General features: G+C 41.1%; 3 protein-coding genes across 8 annotated transcripts; 2 read left to right on the top strand and 1 right to left on the bottom strand.

Annotated features, from left to right (window-relative positions):
* The first annotated feature begins 1,395 nt into the window (after positions 1–1,395).
* Positions 1,396–4,033, top strand: LOC117237308 (glycine-rich cell wall structural protein-like). The gene is made up of 5 exons (XM_033501133.1): positions 1,396–1,459; positions 1,687–2,457; positions 2,548–3,075; positions 3,130–3,466; positions 3,626–4,033. Exons 1-5 carry the CDS (start codon positions 1,396–1,398, stop codon positions 3,768–3,770), a joined length of 1,845 nt encoding a protein of 614 aa, XP_033357024.1. The 3' UTR covers positions 3,771–4,033.
* Positions 4,034–4,827: 794 nt separating this feature from the next.
* LOC117237358 (hornerin-like) lies at positions 4,828–10,914 on the bottom strand. 3 transcript variants are annotated; one of them, XM_033501226.1, is made up of 9 exons: positions 10,590–10,910; positions 10,394–10,435; positions 9,528–10,316; positions 8,745–9,267; positions 6,810–8,569; positions 6,450–6,740; positions 6,168–6,350; positions 5,307–5,438; positions 4,828–5,225 (listed from the first exon to the last, which is right to left on the bottom strand). In XM_033501226.1, the coding sequence occupies exons 1-9, from the start codon at positions 10,660–10,662 to the stop codon at positions 5,188–5,190; spliced, it is 3,831 nt and encodes a 1,276-aa protein (XP_033357117.1). In that variant the 5' UTR covers positions 10,663–10,910; the 3' UTR covers positions 4,828–5,187. The 3 variants fall into 3 exon arrangements, with proteins under 3 accessions (XP_033357117.1, XP_033357116.1, XP_033357115.1); XM_033501225.1 differs by having other exon boundaries at positions 6,168–6,740; positions 6,816–8,569; positions 10,590–10,914; XM_033501224.1 differs by having other exon boundaries at positions 6,168–6,740; positions 10,590–10,909.
* A 972-nt stretch (positions 10,915–11,886) lies between these two features.
* On the top strand, positions 11,887–18,709 carry LOC117237362 (serrate RNA effector molecule homolog). Of its 4 annotated transcripts, none has more exons than XM_033501246.1 (16): positions 11,887–11,997; positions 12,383–12,521; positions 12,630–12,908; positions 13,140–13,334; positions 14,442–14,508; positions 14,585–14,832; positions 14,906–15,078; positions 15,159–15,290; positions 15,354–15,598; positions 15,676–15,816; positions 15,902–16,129; positions 16,228–16,398; positions 16,493–16,755; positions 16,850–17,125; positions 17,238–17,360; positions 18,166–18,709. In XM_033501246.1, the coding sequence occupies exons 2-16, from the start codon at positions 12,400–12,402 to the stop codon at positions 18,242–18,244; spliced, it is 2,742 nt and encodes a 913-aa protein (XP_033357137.1). In that variant the 5' UTR covers positions 11,887–11,997; positions 12,383–12,399; the 3' UTR covers positions 18,245–18,709. The 4 variants fall into 4 exon arrangements, with proteins under 4 accessions (XP_033357137.1, XP_033357135.1, XP_033357138.1 ...); XM_033501244.1 differs by having other exon boundaries at positions 15,902–16,150; XM_033501247.1 differs by lacking the exon at positions 18,166–18,709 and adding an exon at positions 17,544–17,986 and having other exon boundaries at positions 12,642–12,908; positions 15,902–16,150.
* The last annotated feature ends 6 nt before the right edge of the window (positions 18,710–18,715 follow it).

Raw genomic sequence — 18,715 nt, 5'->3', positions numbered from 1 at the left:
TGTATGCGATATCCTTAATCGTTTCTTCGGTATCACGTTGATCTGAGTACCATTGATTAACGATGGACAATCGTGTTCATATTATATATCATAATGGGAGCCAGTCAAACGAGTCTTTAACGTGAGAATTGCGAATGCAAACTATCCTTGTAGAAGAAGAAAACGATAAAATCGTAACCACGAAACGAAGAGAGCGGTGTTTCCGCGAAATGAACTATCTGAACGTATTTTTAAAAATATAAAAGAAATCGTATAACTGTAGTCATCGCTTTATACGTATGTATAATCGATAGAATATTATTATGGTTAGGTCAATGTCTAACTAATAGCAAACATAGCACCAAACATAAATCCGAGGTTATCAGCGTTTCTGTTCATGCGTACAACCTTCTATCGAAGCTCTGATCGTTGTTCGATGACGTTTGTTTGCTGATTTATCAATACCAGTAACGATTTTTTATTCGATGAAGCTTATACCAGTGATGCAACGAAACTAGCCACACCGATGTTCAAAAATGCTTTATGTTTTACTGCATTATCGACATTGCTTGCACAACAAAGCGATCATTGAATGAAAAAACACACGCAAAATTTCCAATGACGTAACCCCCAGCAGCTAACTGGTTTTACCAAACATTATCTTTTTATATTTTTTTGTTCCCATCGAAGGATATTCCGTTTCTAGGACAAGCAACGGAACCAGTGCTGCGGACATTATTCCTATTGCAAAATAGTAACCCAAAGTACAGGATAAAATAATAAATCCAACAATACATTCAATGCCTCTGCGGACGTCAATTAAAAGCCATATGGATAAATTTATTATAATAGAAAAGCGTTTAGATGAAGGGTACGCAAGAAAATAACTACGAGGATCTCGCTAAGAGTTACATAGCTTCAAGGATTTTGACGTCGATATGACAAACACAGATATGTAAAGCGATACTTGAAAATACATTCTTTTGCTTTATTCCTTCAACAAAGCATGATAATAACAATGCTATCTTAAGATGTACAACAAATTTCAGCATTTGTTAAGAATGCATCAATAACAATAAATTAATCGCGAAGCATGTGGCCGACAAAGAAAGAAAAGAATAACAGCATGTTTTGAAACTGACGAGGATCTCGGATCTAAACAGCGATCATTCAGAGATAGGAGAGGCTCGAAGAAAGCAAGATAGAACGATTAGACGCGTTATACGTTCATCATCGGTTACCTTAGCCTTGGTTGGCAGCTGTATTTTTTGCTCCTGTTGTACCGTTTCACGCTTGGAACAGCGTTCGAAGAAGCGGTAGTTGTTACAGGAAGAACCGCGGGTAATCAGAGTGGGAGGAATGATATAAAGATGAGCGTCTTGCGAACGATCGGAATAGAAGAATCGATCCTACAACATGTGGAGGTATCGAACGATCGGGCTTTTTGCCTTGCTGGCTCTTCTCTGCATTGACGCACAAGGTACATTTTCTACTAATTCTATTCTTCTCTGAGATTAAATTTTACGTGGTGTGATTTCTACTCGTGCTAAGTAATTATGTTTTTTTATATTCGTTTGTTCGTTACATCATAAATTAAGTTATAGATTTAAAAGGTTAAAAGGAATTGCGAATACTTATATTCCTCTCGGATTTAATGTCAACTTCGCCAAGCAGTGTCTAATTTTAAAATTATAAAATATCTTTTAGCTGCAGAGACCAGAGCGAAACGCAACCCTCACGGATTTCACGATGCAGCCGCTGAAAGCAGTTTCCTGAAATCTCTTGCTGGTGTGGGTGGATTAGGTAGTGGATTAGGTGGTGGATTTGGCGGAGGATTTGGCGGAGGTTTCGGCGGAGGTGGCGGTGGAGGCGGAGGTGGAGGTGGTGGCGGATTTGGTAGTGGTGGAGGATTCGGTTCTGGTGGTGGTTTTGGTGGCTCCAAGGGAGGACCTGGCTGCCATACCGGAGGTTGCGCTGGCCACGGCAGTAGTGGTGGTGCCGGAAGTGGTGCAGGAGGTGGTGCCGGAGGTGGTGCCGGAGGTGGTGCCGGAGGTGGTGCCGGAGGTGGTGCCGGAGGTGGCCTAGGAACTGGCTTAGGAGGTGGCTTAGGAAGTGGTCTAGGAGGTGGCCTAGGAACTGGTCTAGGAGGTGGCCTAGGAAGCGGTCTAGGAGGTGGCCTAGGAGGTGGAGCTGGCGGGCACGGTGCAGGCGGGCACGGAGGAGCTGGTGGTCGCCCTGGCGGTGGAGCCGGAGGATATGGTGGCTCCGGAGCTGGAGGTGGCGCTGGAGGATACGGTGGCTCCGGAGCTGGAGGTGGTGCTGGAGGATACGGAGGATCTGGCGCTGGGGGTGGTGCTGGCGGTGGGGCTGGAAGTGGTGCTGGAGGTGGCGCTGGAGGATACGGAGGATCTGGCGCTGGGGGTGGCGCCGGAGGATACGGCGGCTCTGGAGCTGGAAGTAGCGCCGGGAGTCATGCCGGTATGTTGATTTTACACACAAGTTGTAAGTATTGCCTTTCATATAAACAGTACTTTCTTCAAATTGTCATTTTCTCTTTTAAATTGTCAGGGTCGACTGGAGTAGTGAAAACTGGTGGATATGGTGGCGCAGGCGGCGGAGCTGGAAGTGGTGGTTACGGTAGTTCAGGTGCCGGAGGTGGTGCTGGCGGACGTGGTGGTGGAGCTGGAGGATATGGTGGTGCAGGCGCCGGTGGTGGAGCTGGAGGATATGGTGGTGCAGGCGCCGGTGGTGGAGCTGGAGGTTATGGTGGCCTAGGCGGTGGTACTGGTGCTGGCGGACACGGTGGCGCCAGTGGTGGAGCTGGAGGTTACGGTGGTTCAGGTGCCGGAGGTGGTGCAGGCGCCGGTGGTGGAGCTGGAGGTTATGGTGGTCTAGGCGGTGGTGCTGGTGCTGGTGGACACGGTGGAGCAGGTGCTGGAGCTGGAGGTTACGGTGGTTCAGGTGCCGGAGGTGGCGCAGGCGCCGGTGGTGGAGCTGGAGGTTATGGTGGCCTAGGCGGTGGTGCTGGTGCTGGCGGACACGGTGGAGCAGGTGCCGGAGGTGGAGCAGGCGGATTTGGTGGAGCTGGTGCTGGAGGTGGAGCAGGCGGATTTGGTGGAGCTGGTGCTGGAGGTGGAGCAGGCGGATTTGGTGGAGCTAGTGGACACGGCGGCGCAGGTGCCGGTGGTGGAGCAGGCGGATTTGGTGGATTAGGCGCTGGAGGTGGAGCTGGTGGATATGGTGGAGCAGGTGGTCTAGGCGGAAGCGGTGGTTATGGTGGTTATAGAGGGGCAGGCGCCACTTCCAGTGCCACCGCCAATGCCAACGCCAACGCGAATGCTTATGCAGCTGCGAGTGCTAATGCACATGCTCTTGCTAATTCAAATGCGCATGCATCCGCCACTGCGAACGCAAACGCTGGTGCCGGTCTCGGAGGAGGATACGGCGGTTACGATGGTTACGGTGGTCCCGGTGGACATGGAGTCGAGTAAGTTAATTGATATTAATATATGAATTAAAATAATTTCTTAAAAGAAGTAAGATAAAATGACGAACTATTCCTTTTTACTTATTTTTGACACCGCTGAATATAGAAATTATTCAACGATTGACAAAATAATTAATTCAATGATTGTTGTCGAATTAGTCTTTTTTCCCGTATGGGCGATATCAACGAAGGAGTGAATAAGAGCGGAGCCGTGGACAAAGCCAAAGGTGTCTACAGCAGTAGTGCAGCCAACATCGATTCTACTGGAAAGGGATCATACAAAGTATCGGCTGGAAAAGTCTAAATGGTCTTACCGGAGGAGGTTGAAGTCGACATTTACGATAGAAGACGAGCCAAAATTTGATCGTGATCAAAGGCTTGCGCGGGGCTCGATTCGCGTATCGCTATTTTTACTGTTTATACCTAGTCTGTCTTTATTGTATTCAATGAATAAAATGCGTGGGCGAGTCTGGCGTAGCGCTAAACCTTTAAAATACCTCCTCTTTAAAATAGCAGATTCACATGACGTAAACTGTGCAGTTCGAATAAACGATTCATTCTTACTTATTTCTGTCTATAAAGTATTATTGGATACGTCCTTTACACCGACCATTGCATATGCTTCTGTAGATAAAGCCAAGTAGAATTTTTTTTAATTGAAGTTTATTTAATTTTCATCTTTCATCGGCTAACTACGAATTAATTTCCGATTGATTTTTCTGAAAACGATGTTCTGAATCGTAGAACTTTTGTAGTCATATAGATAATTCATATGACTTTTAACGTGAATCCCAAGGTAACAGCAGTTTATTACGCGTTATTATCACTAATAATGCATCGTATGTTTATATGACTCGTTCGATAAAATTATCTTTTCACAGCTATTGGATACAACGAGGATATGTTTAACTACAGATTCAAGATCCTCCCACTGATATGAATAATTCATAAGTTAAGACGCGTAATGTATATACATACTTACAAACGTCTATCTTTGGGATATGTCAGTGACATAAGTGGTATTTCCGTATACACGATGTTACATTTAAATTCATTTGTAAAACCACGCTTGTCACTCTTCGCGTCAAAGATACTGCTATCCAACCAATTTGTATGAGAACCAACGATTTATTATTCCTACTTTGTGTCAGATACTTTGCTTCTTTACTACATGCGACTAGAATGTTTAGAATGAAGGAGAAATGTTGTCTTTTGTATGTTTGCCTTTTATAACAATCTTGAATTCGAACATTGGTGATCGATGACACATTTCGGTGTATTTAAGAACAACTAACAACGTCCTCGAGCAATCTTGCTATTTGACCATAATTTGAAGGATAATTTTAAAAAGTAGTTCATCAAAAATAATTCTTTTTATTGATACATTACCATATGTATTAAATCTGTTTAACAACATATTTGATTCGTTAGTTACGTCATTATTCATTAAACACCGATCGATAAGAATCGCCGTATAATAAGAATACAATCGCTTCGAAGAATTGACCATTAATTACCGGCGAATTATCAAGGCGCGTGTAGAGAATTCTAAAAAGAACGGTAATTTTGCTCGTACATCGATTTGTTTGTATTATAAAAGATGAGTAGGTAAAACGAGTTACGAATAGAAATACAAACGAAGCAGAGTGAAACAGTCGTTTACGTAATTTGCGGATGATTGAAATTTATCTTCTCCTGGAAATATCGTTCGTTTCCATCGCTTAGCCTTTCACGAAAGTGGGTTGTGCGCCTGCCCAGCCTGAAACAGCGTTTTATTTTTTAAAGACCGATTCTTTGGCTATTTATGCAAACACATGCGAACTGGATTTATAAAACTTACTGCTAGCACTGCTACTCGCATAAGCGGAAGCACCGCTGGAGGACAAGGCACCGCTTCCAGCATGACTTCCTGCCGACGCTCCGCTGGAAGCCCAACTTCCACTGTTTGCTTGTCCGAAACCTGTGTTTGGTGCTAAAAACCAATATATTGTTTCCATTTTATCATACCTTAATTGAAAGTTTTATGAATTTAAAATGAGTTTTAAACAACAGAGACGTAAATATTAACAAATTAAAGTTCACAACAAAGGCGATAATCATCAATATCATATACATAGAATAACATAAGCATTATATACATATATAACATATACATAGAATAATTTCTATGTATAGCTTACATGCTATACACATACAACCCTGTAACGTAGTAGGATTACACAACGTCGCAGACATTGGAAGAACGGAAATTATTTGATGTATCCGATAATTATTATTAATTAACAGTTCATGCCTATGATTTATGTTTTATCAGGAGCGAGATCTCATTGATCAACCTGATACGTTGGATGAAGAAAATGAAAATCGAAATAGAAGTGTTTCGATAGTAGACCTTGAAACGTTTTCCTATCTCTGGGAGTTTATATTCACTGGTTATATTCACAGTTATATTACCTATATTAATCTTCATCGAAGATCTCTGTCTAATCTTTCATGATCCGAAGCCTACTTTCTGCTTCATGTCGAGAAATTTGAATTTGCATAACGATGTTGTAATCGACACGATATAACGGAATCTCGAAATATTGGTATGATTAGCGCCTTTCTAGTAAATATATTTTTCTAGAAGGTATATATTTCGCCAATCTAGTAAACATTAATAAAATAACAAGGCAAAATTATTGAAAGCAAATAGACATACCAACTCCAGAACCAGAATTGGCGTGTGAAGAAGCTTGTGCACTGCTAAAAGCTCCAGAAAGTGCACCACCGAAAAGATTTCCAAATCCTCCCGGACCAATTCCAACACCTCCTCCGCTTCCCGAGCCACGGTTTGTTGTGGATGGATTTCTCACGGCTGAAGAGCTTCCGTCGTTCGTTGAACCTGAATTCCAAATCGAGCCAGGGTAATGATCGGAATGTCCTTGTTGTGTTTTATCGCCAAAGGAAGGACTTCCATTCGTTTGACTCAGTCCGCTATTACCCATGTTACTGTCTGGAGCAAACGATCCTCCAGAAATTGAATTAGGCGTGACATCAATTCCGATGTCTCCCCTTCCGTGTCCTAATCCATTAAGGAAAGGATTATCTTTGCCAATAGGCTTAGGTGCTTGTTCTCCGATCGAAACAACGTTCTTGCCACCACTGCCTGGACTCGCTGCTACTCCTGCACCTACATGACTCCAAGCTCCCGCTCCCGCGACTGCACCAGTTCCTTGCAGGAAGGGATTTCCATAACCGACTGGCTTACTAGTAGCTGTTAGCTGAGGGCCACCTAAGATAGATGTTTTTTAGTATCAAGCGTAAATGAAAAGAGATACATATAATTTTTCCTATTAATTACCAGCACCAGAACTAGGAATTTTTCCAGTTAAGAAAGGATTCGACGGATACGACCCTACTCCTTCTCCAGGAATTTTATTCGTTGTTTCAGTCTTGTAAACGTATAAAGGATTGCTTGGTCCAGAGGTACACCCGTCGCTGGTTCCAGATGTACAACCTTGCGGACCAGTTCCAGGCGTGATTTGTTGAGGACTTTGCGAAAAATCATTTGGGTTTGCTTCAAAACCTCCTAATGGTTTAGAAGCCTTATTAACACCTACTGAAAGATCGTTTGGACTACAAGGTTTGTAATCTGGAGATCCATTCAGACTTGTTCCACTGCTGCATCCGCTCCCAGTTCCACAACCTTGAGATCCATTTGTGCAACCCTTATCTGTTTCTCCCGATGGATAAGAATTAAGTTCATGCGGAGGCTTTGTTGTGCTGGGGCCACCATAAGGAGCAGGTTGGTAAGAAGGCTTTGCCGTTCCGGTACCCCCATAAGGAGCAGGTTGGTAAGAAGGCTTTGCCGTTCCGGTACCCCCATAAGGAGCAGGTTGGTAAGAAGGCTTTGCCGTCCCGGTATTATCATGAGGAGCAGGACGGTAGGAAGGCTCTGTCGTTCCAGGACCACCGTAAGGTGCAGGCTGATAAGAAGGCTTTGGCGTTCCGGTACCCCCATAAGTAGCAGGTTGATAAGAAGGTGGTGTTTTTCCGGTATCACTATAAGATGCACCCGTAGGTGTATGAGGTTTAACCCCTGCAGGACTTCCTGGTACAGGATTTACGTTCACATAAAAGATCTTGCTATCTCCGTTTTTGGGAGTACCGTGTTTAGGTGCTGTACCCGAAGAACCTCCTTTAACACCAGTGTAATTAGGTTTCTGAGTTCCGTAAGGAACGTTTCCGTTTGGAGAACCTGAAGACCCTGGCGTCTGTGCATTTCCAGATGGAGACCCATAAGAAGGACTGCTCGCAGGATGGCTAGAATCGAAACCGTTTCCAGCGGTCGGCGCACCAGTTCCCGCGTACGCTATGCTTGAAGCTACAGCGTTTGCATTAGAATTTTGAGGGCTTGTCGGATATACTGAATTTCCTAAGCTTCCCGGTCTGGCTGTATTTCCAGAGTTCCATGGAGATCCTCCGTATGGCCCCGTATCGGAACCGTGACCAGTGTTACTTTTCGGCAATCCACTACCAGGATATTGCCCTTGACCCGCGGGAGAACCGTGCGGAGCACCCGAAGGACTGCTTTGAGGCGATCCACTACCAGGATATTGGCCTTGTCCAGCGGGAGAACCATGCGGAGAACCCGAAGGACTGCTTTGAGGCGAGCCACTTCCCGGATATTGGCCTTGTCCTACGGGAGAACCGTGTGGAGAACCGGAAGGACCACTTTTCGGCAATTCACTACCAGGATATTGCCCCTGTCCCGCGGGAGAACCGTGCGGAGAACCCGAAGGACTGCTTTGAGACGATCCACTTCCCGGATATTGGCCTTGTCCTACGGGAGAACCGTGTGGAGTACCCGAAGGACTGCTTTGAGGCCATCCGCTTGCAGGATATTGCCCTTGTCTCGCGGGAGAACCGTGCGGAGCACCCGAAGGACTGCTTTGAGGCGATCCACTACCAGGATATTGGCCTTGTCCAGCGGGAGAACCATGCGGAGAACCCGAAGGACTGCTTTGAGGCGATCCACTTCCCGGATATTGGCCTTGTCCTACGGGAGAACCGTGTGGAGTACCGGAAGAACCACTTTTCGGCAATCCACTACCAGGATATTTCCCCTGTCCCGCGGGAGAACCGTGCGGAGCACCCGAAGGACTGCTTTGAGGCGACCCACTACCAGGATATTGGCCTTGCGGGAGCACCCGAAGGACTGCTTTGAGGAGGCATCGCGGGAGAACCATGCGGAGAACCCGAAGGACTGCCTTGAGGCCATCCGCTTGCAGGATATTGCCCTTGTCCCGCGGGAGAACCGTGCGGAGAACCCGAAGGACTGCTTTGAGGCGATCCACTTCCCGGATATTGGCCTTGTCCTACGGGAGAACCGTGTGGAGAACCGGAAGGACCACTTTTCGGCAATCCACTACCAGGATATTGCCCCTGTCCCGCGGGAGAACCGTGCGGAGAACCCGAAGGACTGCTTTGAGACGATCCACTTCCCGGATATTGGCCTTGTCCTACAGGAGAACCGGAAAGACTGCTTTGAGGCGACCCACTTACAGGATACTGGCCTCGGCTCGGATTTGGTCCATAAGATGATGCAAAGGGACTGTCATGTGGTCTCGTTCGATCAACAGATTTATCGGCACAACTGGCATCATAAGGACTGCTGGAACATCCGGCTGGAGATCCTTGAGGATTATATACTGCTGTTGGACCCGTGGAATGAACAGGACTTTCCTTCTGAACATTTGCAGGGTTGCTCCCAAAGAATGGCACTGGAGATTGTTTTACAGGACCAACACCGCTTGAACCTAAATTAGAGATCGACTAATGTAACCTTTATGCATTTTGTTAAAAATGTTCGATTGCAGATTTGAATACTTTCAAAAAATTTGAATACTGTATTTGCAAATTTTATCTATTTATATTATATTATATTTATATTATTTATTCTCGAAAATTATTCAGAATTTCACGGTCAAGGAGATGAATTTATGTATAAGGTAAAGCTGGTGTTTGCTTGACTCGTTGAATCGGCATCGTTAAATAAGATGTAAAAATTCTAGCTAACCTTGAGCACAACCGGTGCCGTGTTGATAATTGCCGGAGCATCCAGAACCTGTTTTTGGACCACTATTCCAGCTTCCATCGCTGGTAGGACCCGATACATCTGCATTCGGTACACTTCCAGAGTTCCAACTGTTAGAAGGATGCGGAGCTGTTCCGGGTGAACCACCGAACCCTTGGTTCCAGGCGGGTTTCGGCGTAGTTCCAGAACCTGTGTTCCATCCTGATCCAGGTTGCTGACCGGTTACAGGGAACGCTTTGTTCCATGGTGAACCTGAGCTCGAGCTCCCAGTTTCAGGGCGTCCTCCTTTAATTGGCGTTGTTCCAAATGGAGCGCCACTTCTACCGCTTGCAGCATTTGACGTGGCGCTGACTCCCGTGTGTGGTCCTTGACCGTTGGGATTAAGCACTCCTAATTTCTGTACGCCCGGAGGCGATCCTCCTTTATTTTTCTGTCCGTGATAATGACCGTGTTCTCTATACTGTCCATCGTCCCCGTCATCGCAATCGTCTTCGTCTTTTTCTTCTGGTTCAGTTTCATCCTCGTCTTTTTCCCAGTAATCGTCGTCTTCCCACTTGCACTTAGGACAGCCACCATGCTGATTTCCTTTGACTCCACCGTTTGGCTGATTATTGCCATTGTAGCCAGTGTTGTCGTAACTGCGAATTCCTTTGTGCCCGTCATGGCTCCCATCAACCGCAGGTAGGCTTCCGATTCCAGTAAATGCGTTACTCAACGAGAATGCGCTTGCACCTGCATTCGCGTATGCGTTTGCGGACGCCGAAGCGCTGCCTATTCTCGGAATGAATGAAAACAGTTAATAAAAATCTTATCGATTTATCCTCTACATTTTAAAATACAATACATACTGTACGCTAGACTACTGCTTCCGCCACTTCCTTCGTGCGCTCCTAAAAGTAACAGATTAGAGTTTAATATCGTTGTGTGAGTGGTTTATCGTATATATCTTCTTTTCGTGGCCAAATTATTATATAATAGTGATGGATCGTTATAGAAAAAAAGCAATGTGGAAACGAGAGAAAAAAGATGGAGAATGTAGTTTACCTGAACCAACAATGACCGTGGCGATTAGAAGGGCGAACATCGAGAACCGGATTGTTTGATTTATCCCGATCATCCTAAGATTATTTGGTACGGTCGAATCCTTGATTGTTCGACACGAGCTTCAAGTCATTGAGAGGCGAGTCTCGATCGAATACTTCTATATATAAGGATACCCCCGGCAGTGAAAGTCAAGTATCATCCCCGACCGTGAAGATACGCATCCGAATGTCGGTGGCAATGAGTAATACTTGTTTGACTCTTTCTACCAGACGGTGTTCGCAGCACTAACAATAGGTACGCCGATCGACTAGTTTCAGCCAGCCGGCTTCGTCGCGACTACGTCATCCGGCTTTAGGAGTTTCCACGAGATACACGATTCCCCACACGTTTCTTTTGAAAAGGAAGGAGCATCATGCAAATTGGAGCGTAACCCATCCTTGCTTTTTTGAATTTATGACACTGCTTGGCATTACTTGTTGCAACATTTGATATTCCTCTCCAGTGATTTTATTTTCGTCTCCTACGTCGCCGTTCAACCATTTGACAACTCTTGTTCGCTTATTTTGTTGTGGATAAGTTAGTTACGATGGGAAAAGAAAAAATCCAAACATACAGAGAGTTGCATCGCAGTCCTGGCGACTTCGACGCTCGCTCGGGAAATATGTTCTATTTCTAAGTTCGCATTATTTCCATTTATATTAAAGGCGTACCGAATTTTCTATGTCTATAGTTCGCATTATTTCCATTTATATTAGAGGCGTACCGAATTTTTTATGTCTATAGAAAATTATGCTGCTTTCCGTAAGACAATAATACATATGACTCTATGCACTTTCTGCGAATCGTGGAAAAGAGAATCAATGATCGTTATGTATGTATAATTGCTACCGCATGATTGCAGAATTATTTATAGAACACGCGCTTTGTTTCATCAAATGTCGATATCCTGGATAGGAGATTATATCGGAATACGGGAAAACCACTGACATTCAGCTCTTTAATATTTTTCAATTCGGATAATCGTATGATTCGTATGATTCGGGATGATTCAGAATCGTGATGCCTGATTTAGATGCCTTATCCATATAAATTGTAATATTTAAATACTATTTAATGCTATTTGTACTGAACGATCTGTATAATGTATCAAATATTTTTTACGTGATTCTAGTCATGCAAATATCTGTTACTATACGATTCGTATTAAAGCTTATTTGAATTTCGCGGCTCTCAAGCGAAAGAATAATCGATATGCGAGTGCAGTATCGATTACAATGGCGCTTATGACGCCATACCTGCGTCACAATACATATACAGTATGGTTAGTACCTTGGTGACGCAGGGTAACGGGTGACAAAAATCCCTTGTGCTGGAGTTTTAATTTCATTCTGCAATATACTTTAAGTGGGTGAGTTTTTTTGTTTCCATTTAATTTCCTTAATTCGGATATATTATATATATGTTCTCTTGATAATACTATGTCTTATTAAATTGCCAAACTGCAAATGCTTTGGACACTCTACAAGCAAGACTCGCGCGTTGTTCGAACATTTTGTTCGAAAAATTGTAAATAATTGATAGTTCCGCAACACACACGTTCACAAAAGTTTATACATCTTTCAAGTATAGTATCGATAAAACGATGATTGAGAAGTTTGTGGATCACGTGCTGGAAAATACGTATGTTCTAATTGCCTACTCCCTAACCCCTCCTAGATTCCAGAAAATACTGGAAGTACTACTTTATTAAGGATTAGAATTCTATAAACGCTATTTGCATCTTGTTTGTTTAGCATTAAATCCTTGCATTATGGGTGACTCTGATGATGAATACGATAGGAAAAGAAGAGACAAATTTAGAGGGGAGAGAACAGAATCTTATTCTAGAGAAGGTCGACGAGATGACAGAAGAAGAGATGATTGGGTGGATAGGTAACTACCTAATTGATAAGCTTTAAAATAAATATTAACAAATAAAACCATATTGAAAATAAGTTATTCTGTTTTTGCATAAACAGGCTCTGATAGTTTTAACGATAATAATTATTCCAGAGAATGGTCCAGTCGACCTAGACAACGTCCAGATTACAGAGAATACCGTGGAGGTGGAGGTGGTGGACGCGATAGATATAGTCCTGGCAGATCACAGGAGATGGCACCGCCTATGAAAAGAATGAGAACAGATTGGGACGATCGTCCAAGATATGGACATGATTATTACGGAGGTGGAGGAGGGGGTGCAACTTCCTGGGGACCAGACCATTATCCACCTCCTCACCATGGCAATCATCACTATGGAAACCACAGTAACAGTAACAGGTTTGTGTTTCTTATGTTATTTTTAATGCAGATTTTCTTTTTTCTCTCCCTTTTCTTTTCTTTGTGAATTTGTTCTTGGTTTATAAACAGCATTGTCATGAAAAAAAGAGGTTGTATTATAAGTATGCAAAAAAGGAGTCGATTCACTCCAAGACTGTTGGCCCGATTAAGGTAGCGTTTAAATGTTTAAAATTTCTTGACTAATTGTAAGTGGTTTCATGTTTTGTGCAGTCGAGAGGTAGCTGGTAACTTCAGCAATTCCAATGTTGAAACTCAACCACCAATGATGTCTTTCAAAGCGTTTCTCGGAACTCAAGAAGACTCGATTACAGACGAGGAAGCTATTAAACGATATAACGAATATAAATTGGAATTCAGGAGACAACAATTGAATGAATTCTTCGTTGCACACAAGGACGAGGAATGGTATATTTCATTTTTTAATTCACTAATAATGGTCTCGAAATTATTCCTTATATGTATATTGTGAAGCTCAGTCGTACTTAAATGTGGATATAAAAATAATTAATTTCTACAGTGGCTTAATTGTTATTACTGTTAAAACAATAATCTTGCAATCAATGTTTCCACAAGACGTCGAGATCCACGTTGTTGCATGAAAGTTATGCCCACTGTAGAAAGTAATCTTTTAATCCTAATGAAATTATTAGACTATCTGTTCGGGTATGTATGCCTAGAATGCATACGTACGTTGAACAGAAGAGCGTTAGGGTGTAGTAGCTTTATAATTTTTGCTAAATTGCAGACACAATTTTATCGGTAATTGCAAGCAATATGACCAGCTCTGTCTATCCCTACAGTGTACAGCCAGCAACGCCTTATGTCTTGGGCACAGGTCACCTCGCTCGTTTATTTTTACGTACGATAATTTATGAATTTCGCGTTTCGCGCATCGCAGAAGAATTGAGGTGTCTATTAGGTAGTTAAACAAAGATGCGAGCTGGGCGCGCAAAGCCCAAACATGCTCGCGATAGGCCGCGTTCTAAACCCGTTTAATTATTTCTGACATTCAAAAGATATGCTATTGTTACAATAGACCTCTGAGTCGACAAGAAAACTGAATGCGAGTAAAAATATCAGACTCTACAGGTGAGGCTTCATTCTGTAACTGACAATGTTGACAGTAAAACTGATAATTTATAAATAATCGTCTCGAGGAAAAGGATATAATAATATTTAGTCACAAGGAATGATTCGCTCTAGATATGGATGGGAAACGTAACAATTACTGCTATATCTTATTCATCACCTATTGCGACAAATTTATTACGATTACGTAAATATGTTTATGATCGATTAAAAGCACGCTCTGTGCTTATACGAACATGAATATTTTCAGTACAAAATTATATTGAGGACTTAGTAGAACTAACTACTATCTTAATTCTAATGCACTTTCTTTTGAATATACATAAATGATAAATCCACAAATTGTACGTCTGTTTGCTTTAATTTACAAGAAATTTATTTCAAAATTGATTGAAACACCATATTTTTCTACCAATTTACCAGGTTCAAAATAAAGTATCATCCAGAAGAATCAGTGAAGAGAAAGGAAGAACAGGTGGCAGCTCTTAAGGTATAAATTATCGATTTAAAAATATTTTCCCTAAGGAATCGATTGAACCTACTATTCTTACCATCTTTCCTGGCAGAAACGTGTCGAAGTCTTTCTGGAAATGCTAGAAATTAAAGAAATAGATAAAGTTTCTGTGGATGCCGATCAAGCTGATGCTTTGCTGCATCTGCTAGATGCTGTAGTTATTAAATTAGAAGGTGGTACAGAAGAAGATTTACAAGTTTTAGACATAAAGCCAACAAATATGATTATAACTAAAGATACGATCAAAGATAAAGAAGACGTGAAGAACAAAATTGGAGCTGAAAAAAAAGGCGATAATAGGTTTGGATTGGTATTCGTTAAAAGAAGGATAGGGGAAGGTTTGAAGGATTAATCGTTATTGTACATTTTACAGTGATACGAATAAAGTTGATGAAGCTTCGAAAACTGAGAAAAATTTAAAAAATGGTCAAAGTGTGGACTCTGAGGTTAAAAGCGCAGAAAATGACGAAATTTCGATAGAGGAAGTTGAAAAGTCAGAGGAAAATATAGAAGAAACAAAAAAGGATGATAATGCGGATAGCACAAGTATTTGATTTTGTTTATTAAATAAAAAATAATACTTACAATTTTTCTATTATCTTCACTTTCTTTTTACTTTTGTGTAGGCAAACAAGAGGAAATTAATATCAAAAAGAGAAAACGAACTGATAGTAACAGCAGTAGTAGCAGCAGTAGCAGCAGTAGTAGTTCCTCTGGTAGCGATAGTAACAAACCCGATACACCGAAAGCAGATCCTCGTAAGTTTCAATGTTATACTTATTTAAAAATTGTACATTACTCTTTAATTTAATTTGTTCCAGATATAACTGAAAAAATGGATGTCAGTAATGAAAACACTGATGCACAGGATAATAAAGAAGGTGATCGAGATGCTAAAACAGACAGTGAACCTTTGCCAGAAGCTAAAAAGTCTGCTATGGAACCAGAAGCGGTAATCGACCTAGCCAGTGAAGATAAAGAAAAAGAACCTAGAGCTTTGCACAAGACCAGCAGTATCTTCCTCCGTAATTTAGCACCTACGATAACAAAGGCAGAAGTTGAAGCGGTTAGTTATAAATATATGTCGTATATATTGTAGGTTACATTTTTTTAGATAAATTTATGAATAATCTGTATAAATAGATGTGCAAACGTTTTCCTGGATTTTTGCGAGTTGCCATAGCAGATCCTCAACCAGAAAGGAGATGGTTTAGAAGAGGTTGGGTGTCTTTTGAAAGACAAGTAAACATAAAAGAGATATGTTGGAGCTTAAACAATATTCGGGTATGTTGATAAATAATTTAAATACACATGTGCGAATAAAGGAAAAAAATTAAAATATTGAAACAACATGGAATAATTTCTACAGTTACGGGACTGCGAACTTGGAGCTATAGTAAACCGAGACCTTTCACGTCGCATACGCACAGTAAATGGTTTAACATCCCATAAACAAATAGTTAGGCATGATATCAAATTGAGTGCTAAAATCGTGCATAATTTGGACAGCAGGGTTGGTTTGTGGAATGAAGAAAAAAGAGATGATAATACAGTTAAACAGGATGATGACAACAAAGAAAATAAAAGTATTCAAAATGTACATGAAGTTGAGCAAGCTGTAAGGCCAATTAATTTACACATTCATTTAGTGCTTATAATGACGTTATTGAAAAATCATGACGTATGTTCCTACAGGCATTTGGATTGTCATCTAAAAATCCAGTATTGAAGAACATAACCGACTATCTGATAGAAGAGGCATCAGCCGAAGAAGAGGAATTATTAGGAATGTCTGGTGACAAAGAAGAGGGTCAATTGGGAGGTGATGGGGACGGTCCAATTGAAAGAGATCCGACATTGATCAAGGTATTAAGTGTCAGCCGTATAAAAAGATTCATTTATTATGATATGGAGATGTATCTTTTTCTTTTTTTTTTTTTTTTTTTTTTTGTTTTTTTAGGTCTTGGATAGATTGATCCTTTATTTGCGAGTAGTTCATTCAGTTGATTATTATAATCACTGTGAATATCCAAACGAAGACGAAATGCCAAATAGGTGTGGAATCATGCACGTTAGAGGATCTCCTCCTACCGCTAAAGTTACTAGCACCGAATTATCAGAATACTGTCGCAATTTTGAAAGCAAGATGGCAGCATTCTTGCAACCAATTGCAACGCTGTCTCAAGAGGAGTTCGATAAGCTGGGTGCTAAAAATGCTGAAGCGTATCCTTTCCTCTTTTGTTTCTTTTAAAATATGTTGAAAAAATTTGTTAGATAACTCTTTTGTCTCTATTATTTCTTTAATATTTGATATTAGTGAAGTCGAAAAGTTCGTTCAAGCCAATACACAAGAACTATCAAAAGATAAATGGCTGTGTCCACTTAGTGGGAAAAAGTTCAAAGGACCAGATTTTATTCGGAAACATATTTTTAATAAACATGCAGAAAAGGTAGCAGAAGTAAAAGCGGAAGCAGAATATTTTAATAACTACTTAAGAGATCCAAAAAGGCCACAACTTCCCGAACACCCGGGAAATAAAGCACCTCCGAGAGAGAGCTTACGCGAAGGATTTACTCCGTATGGATGTAGCACGTAAGTGTTAAATATGCTCAAATCATTTTGCTAGAACAGTACTTCTCTTTCACATTCAAATTCATCATAACACATGATTCTTATACTAATTACCGCCAATTTAATCGTGAAGATTTGGAAGTTATGGAGGTGGTTACGGTAGCAGCAGGGGAGGATATGGATCAAGTTACGGAGCAGGATTCGGTGGAGGGTTCGGAATGCCGCGTTCCAATCGTGGTGGTTTTAATCGAGGACGGTAAGATATTTTTGTTTTAATTTTTCGCAATTCGCTAGCTTTGTATAAACAACCTGTAGTACGATGGAAAGCAGGAAAACTTCTGTGTACTTGAGTAAATGACTTGTTTGAAAAATCGATCAACTTGTCGTTTTCGTAAATTCTTTTTCGCCATATTGAACGTGGTGATACGCTGTTTTACAGGGCTGCGCCAGACTCAACTTCGAGGCCTCTTATTAGTTATAATGATTTGGACCAGCTAGACATGGATATGTTTTAAGTTTTATCAAGCACCATTCGAATTTTTTTATACGGAAGTAAAAGCAATGAGAAAAATTCTGAACGATATCAGACTTTCGTGCTAGCAGATCTATATCTGGATTATGTAACACAGAGTACATATTTAGTATCGAGCGAACCGTCCAATTAAAGCAATGTGTTACAAAATCAGCACACTTCTTGCTTTCTCGATACGCGATAACTTAAACCATTCGTATACATAAACAAAGAAAATATAATTATGTCGTATACCTTAGTACAAAAAATTCTTTTACTTTATGTTCCTTTACAAAAAAAGAAACAGAATCGGCAGATGCTGTACTTTTATAAGCCGACGAGTTGCAAATAAAAGTATTTGTTTGTATTTACGTGTGCTTTTATTTTATATCCCATTTCCGTTCGAATCCTATGTCCAGTTGGTCGTACGTCGTCGTGTGCTGTCTCGTTAATTATTTTAGGATCTACATTTACGCGTAGCTTTAGTGCATCGCAAGGAATGAATACTTTGTTGAGAGTAGAATCTATTAATTTTTATTAAACGTTACAGTGGCGGCGGAGGAGACTTCCGACCAGTGATTCATTATCGTGATCTCGATGCACCAAGAGAACCAGATGAATTTCTCTAAATTGATTCGATAGACGAAAGGTCAAAGGAACAAAGGAATCATGTGTTTGAAATCGATGAATTTGATGAAAGCAATATTGGGATGTGCGTACTATATATCTGTATATGTATATAACAATATAAGATCATATATGTCATATATATATTTCTTATATATATAATTTATATATAAGAAATATATCTCTATGCATAAGACTTTATATAAACGTTACAGTCACATACAAAAATATACCTATATATATATAATTTTAATGTGTGTATAAACACAACTCATAAATAGAGAAATGCATTCAAATGCAAAGATCTCCTACCTACTAGTATATCTTATTTAAGGAAATATACTTTATCCGTAATACTTGGAAACAATGTTCTGTCGGAGTAACATACAAGATAGATCAGCTACAGCAAAAATCAATATTTGTAATCTGTCCAATGATACAATAATAAAGTATATCATTTACTAATTGCACTC

The sequence above is a fragment of the Bombus vosnesenskii genome, unplaced genomic scaffold (genome assembly GCF_011952255.1).
Source record: "Bombus vosnesenskii isolate JDL3184/JDL3185 unplaced genomic scaffold, Bvos_JDL3184-5_v1.1 scf7180000013370, whole genome shotgun sequence".
Taxonomy (NCBI): Eukaryota; Metazoa; Arthropoda; class Insecta; order Hymenoptera; family Apidae; genus Bombus; species Bombus vosnesenskii.
The sequence above is the reverse complement of the archived record's forward strand: the minus strand, read 5'-3'. Positions and strand labels throughout refer to the sequence as shown.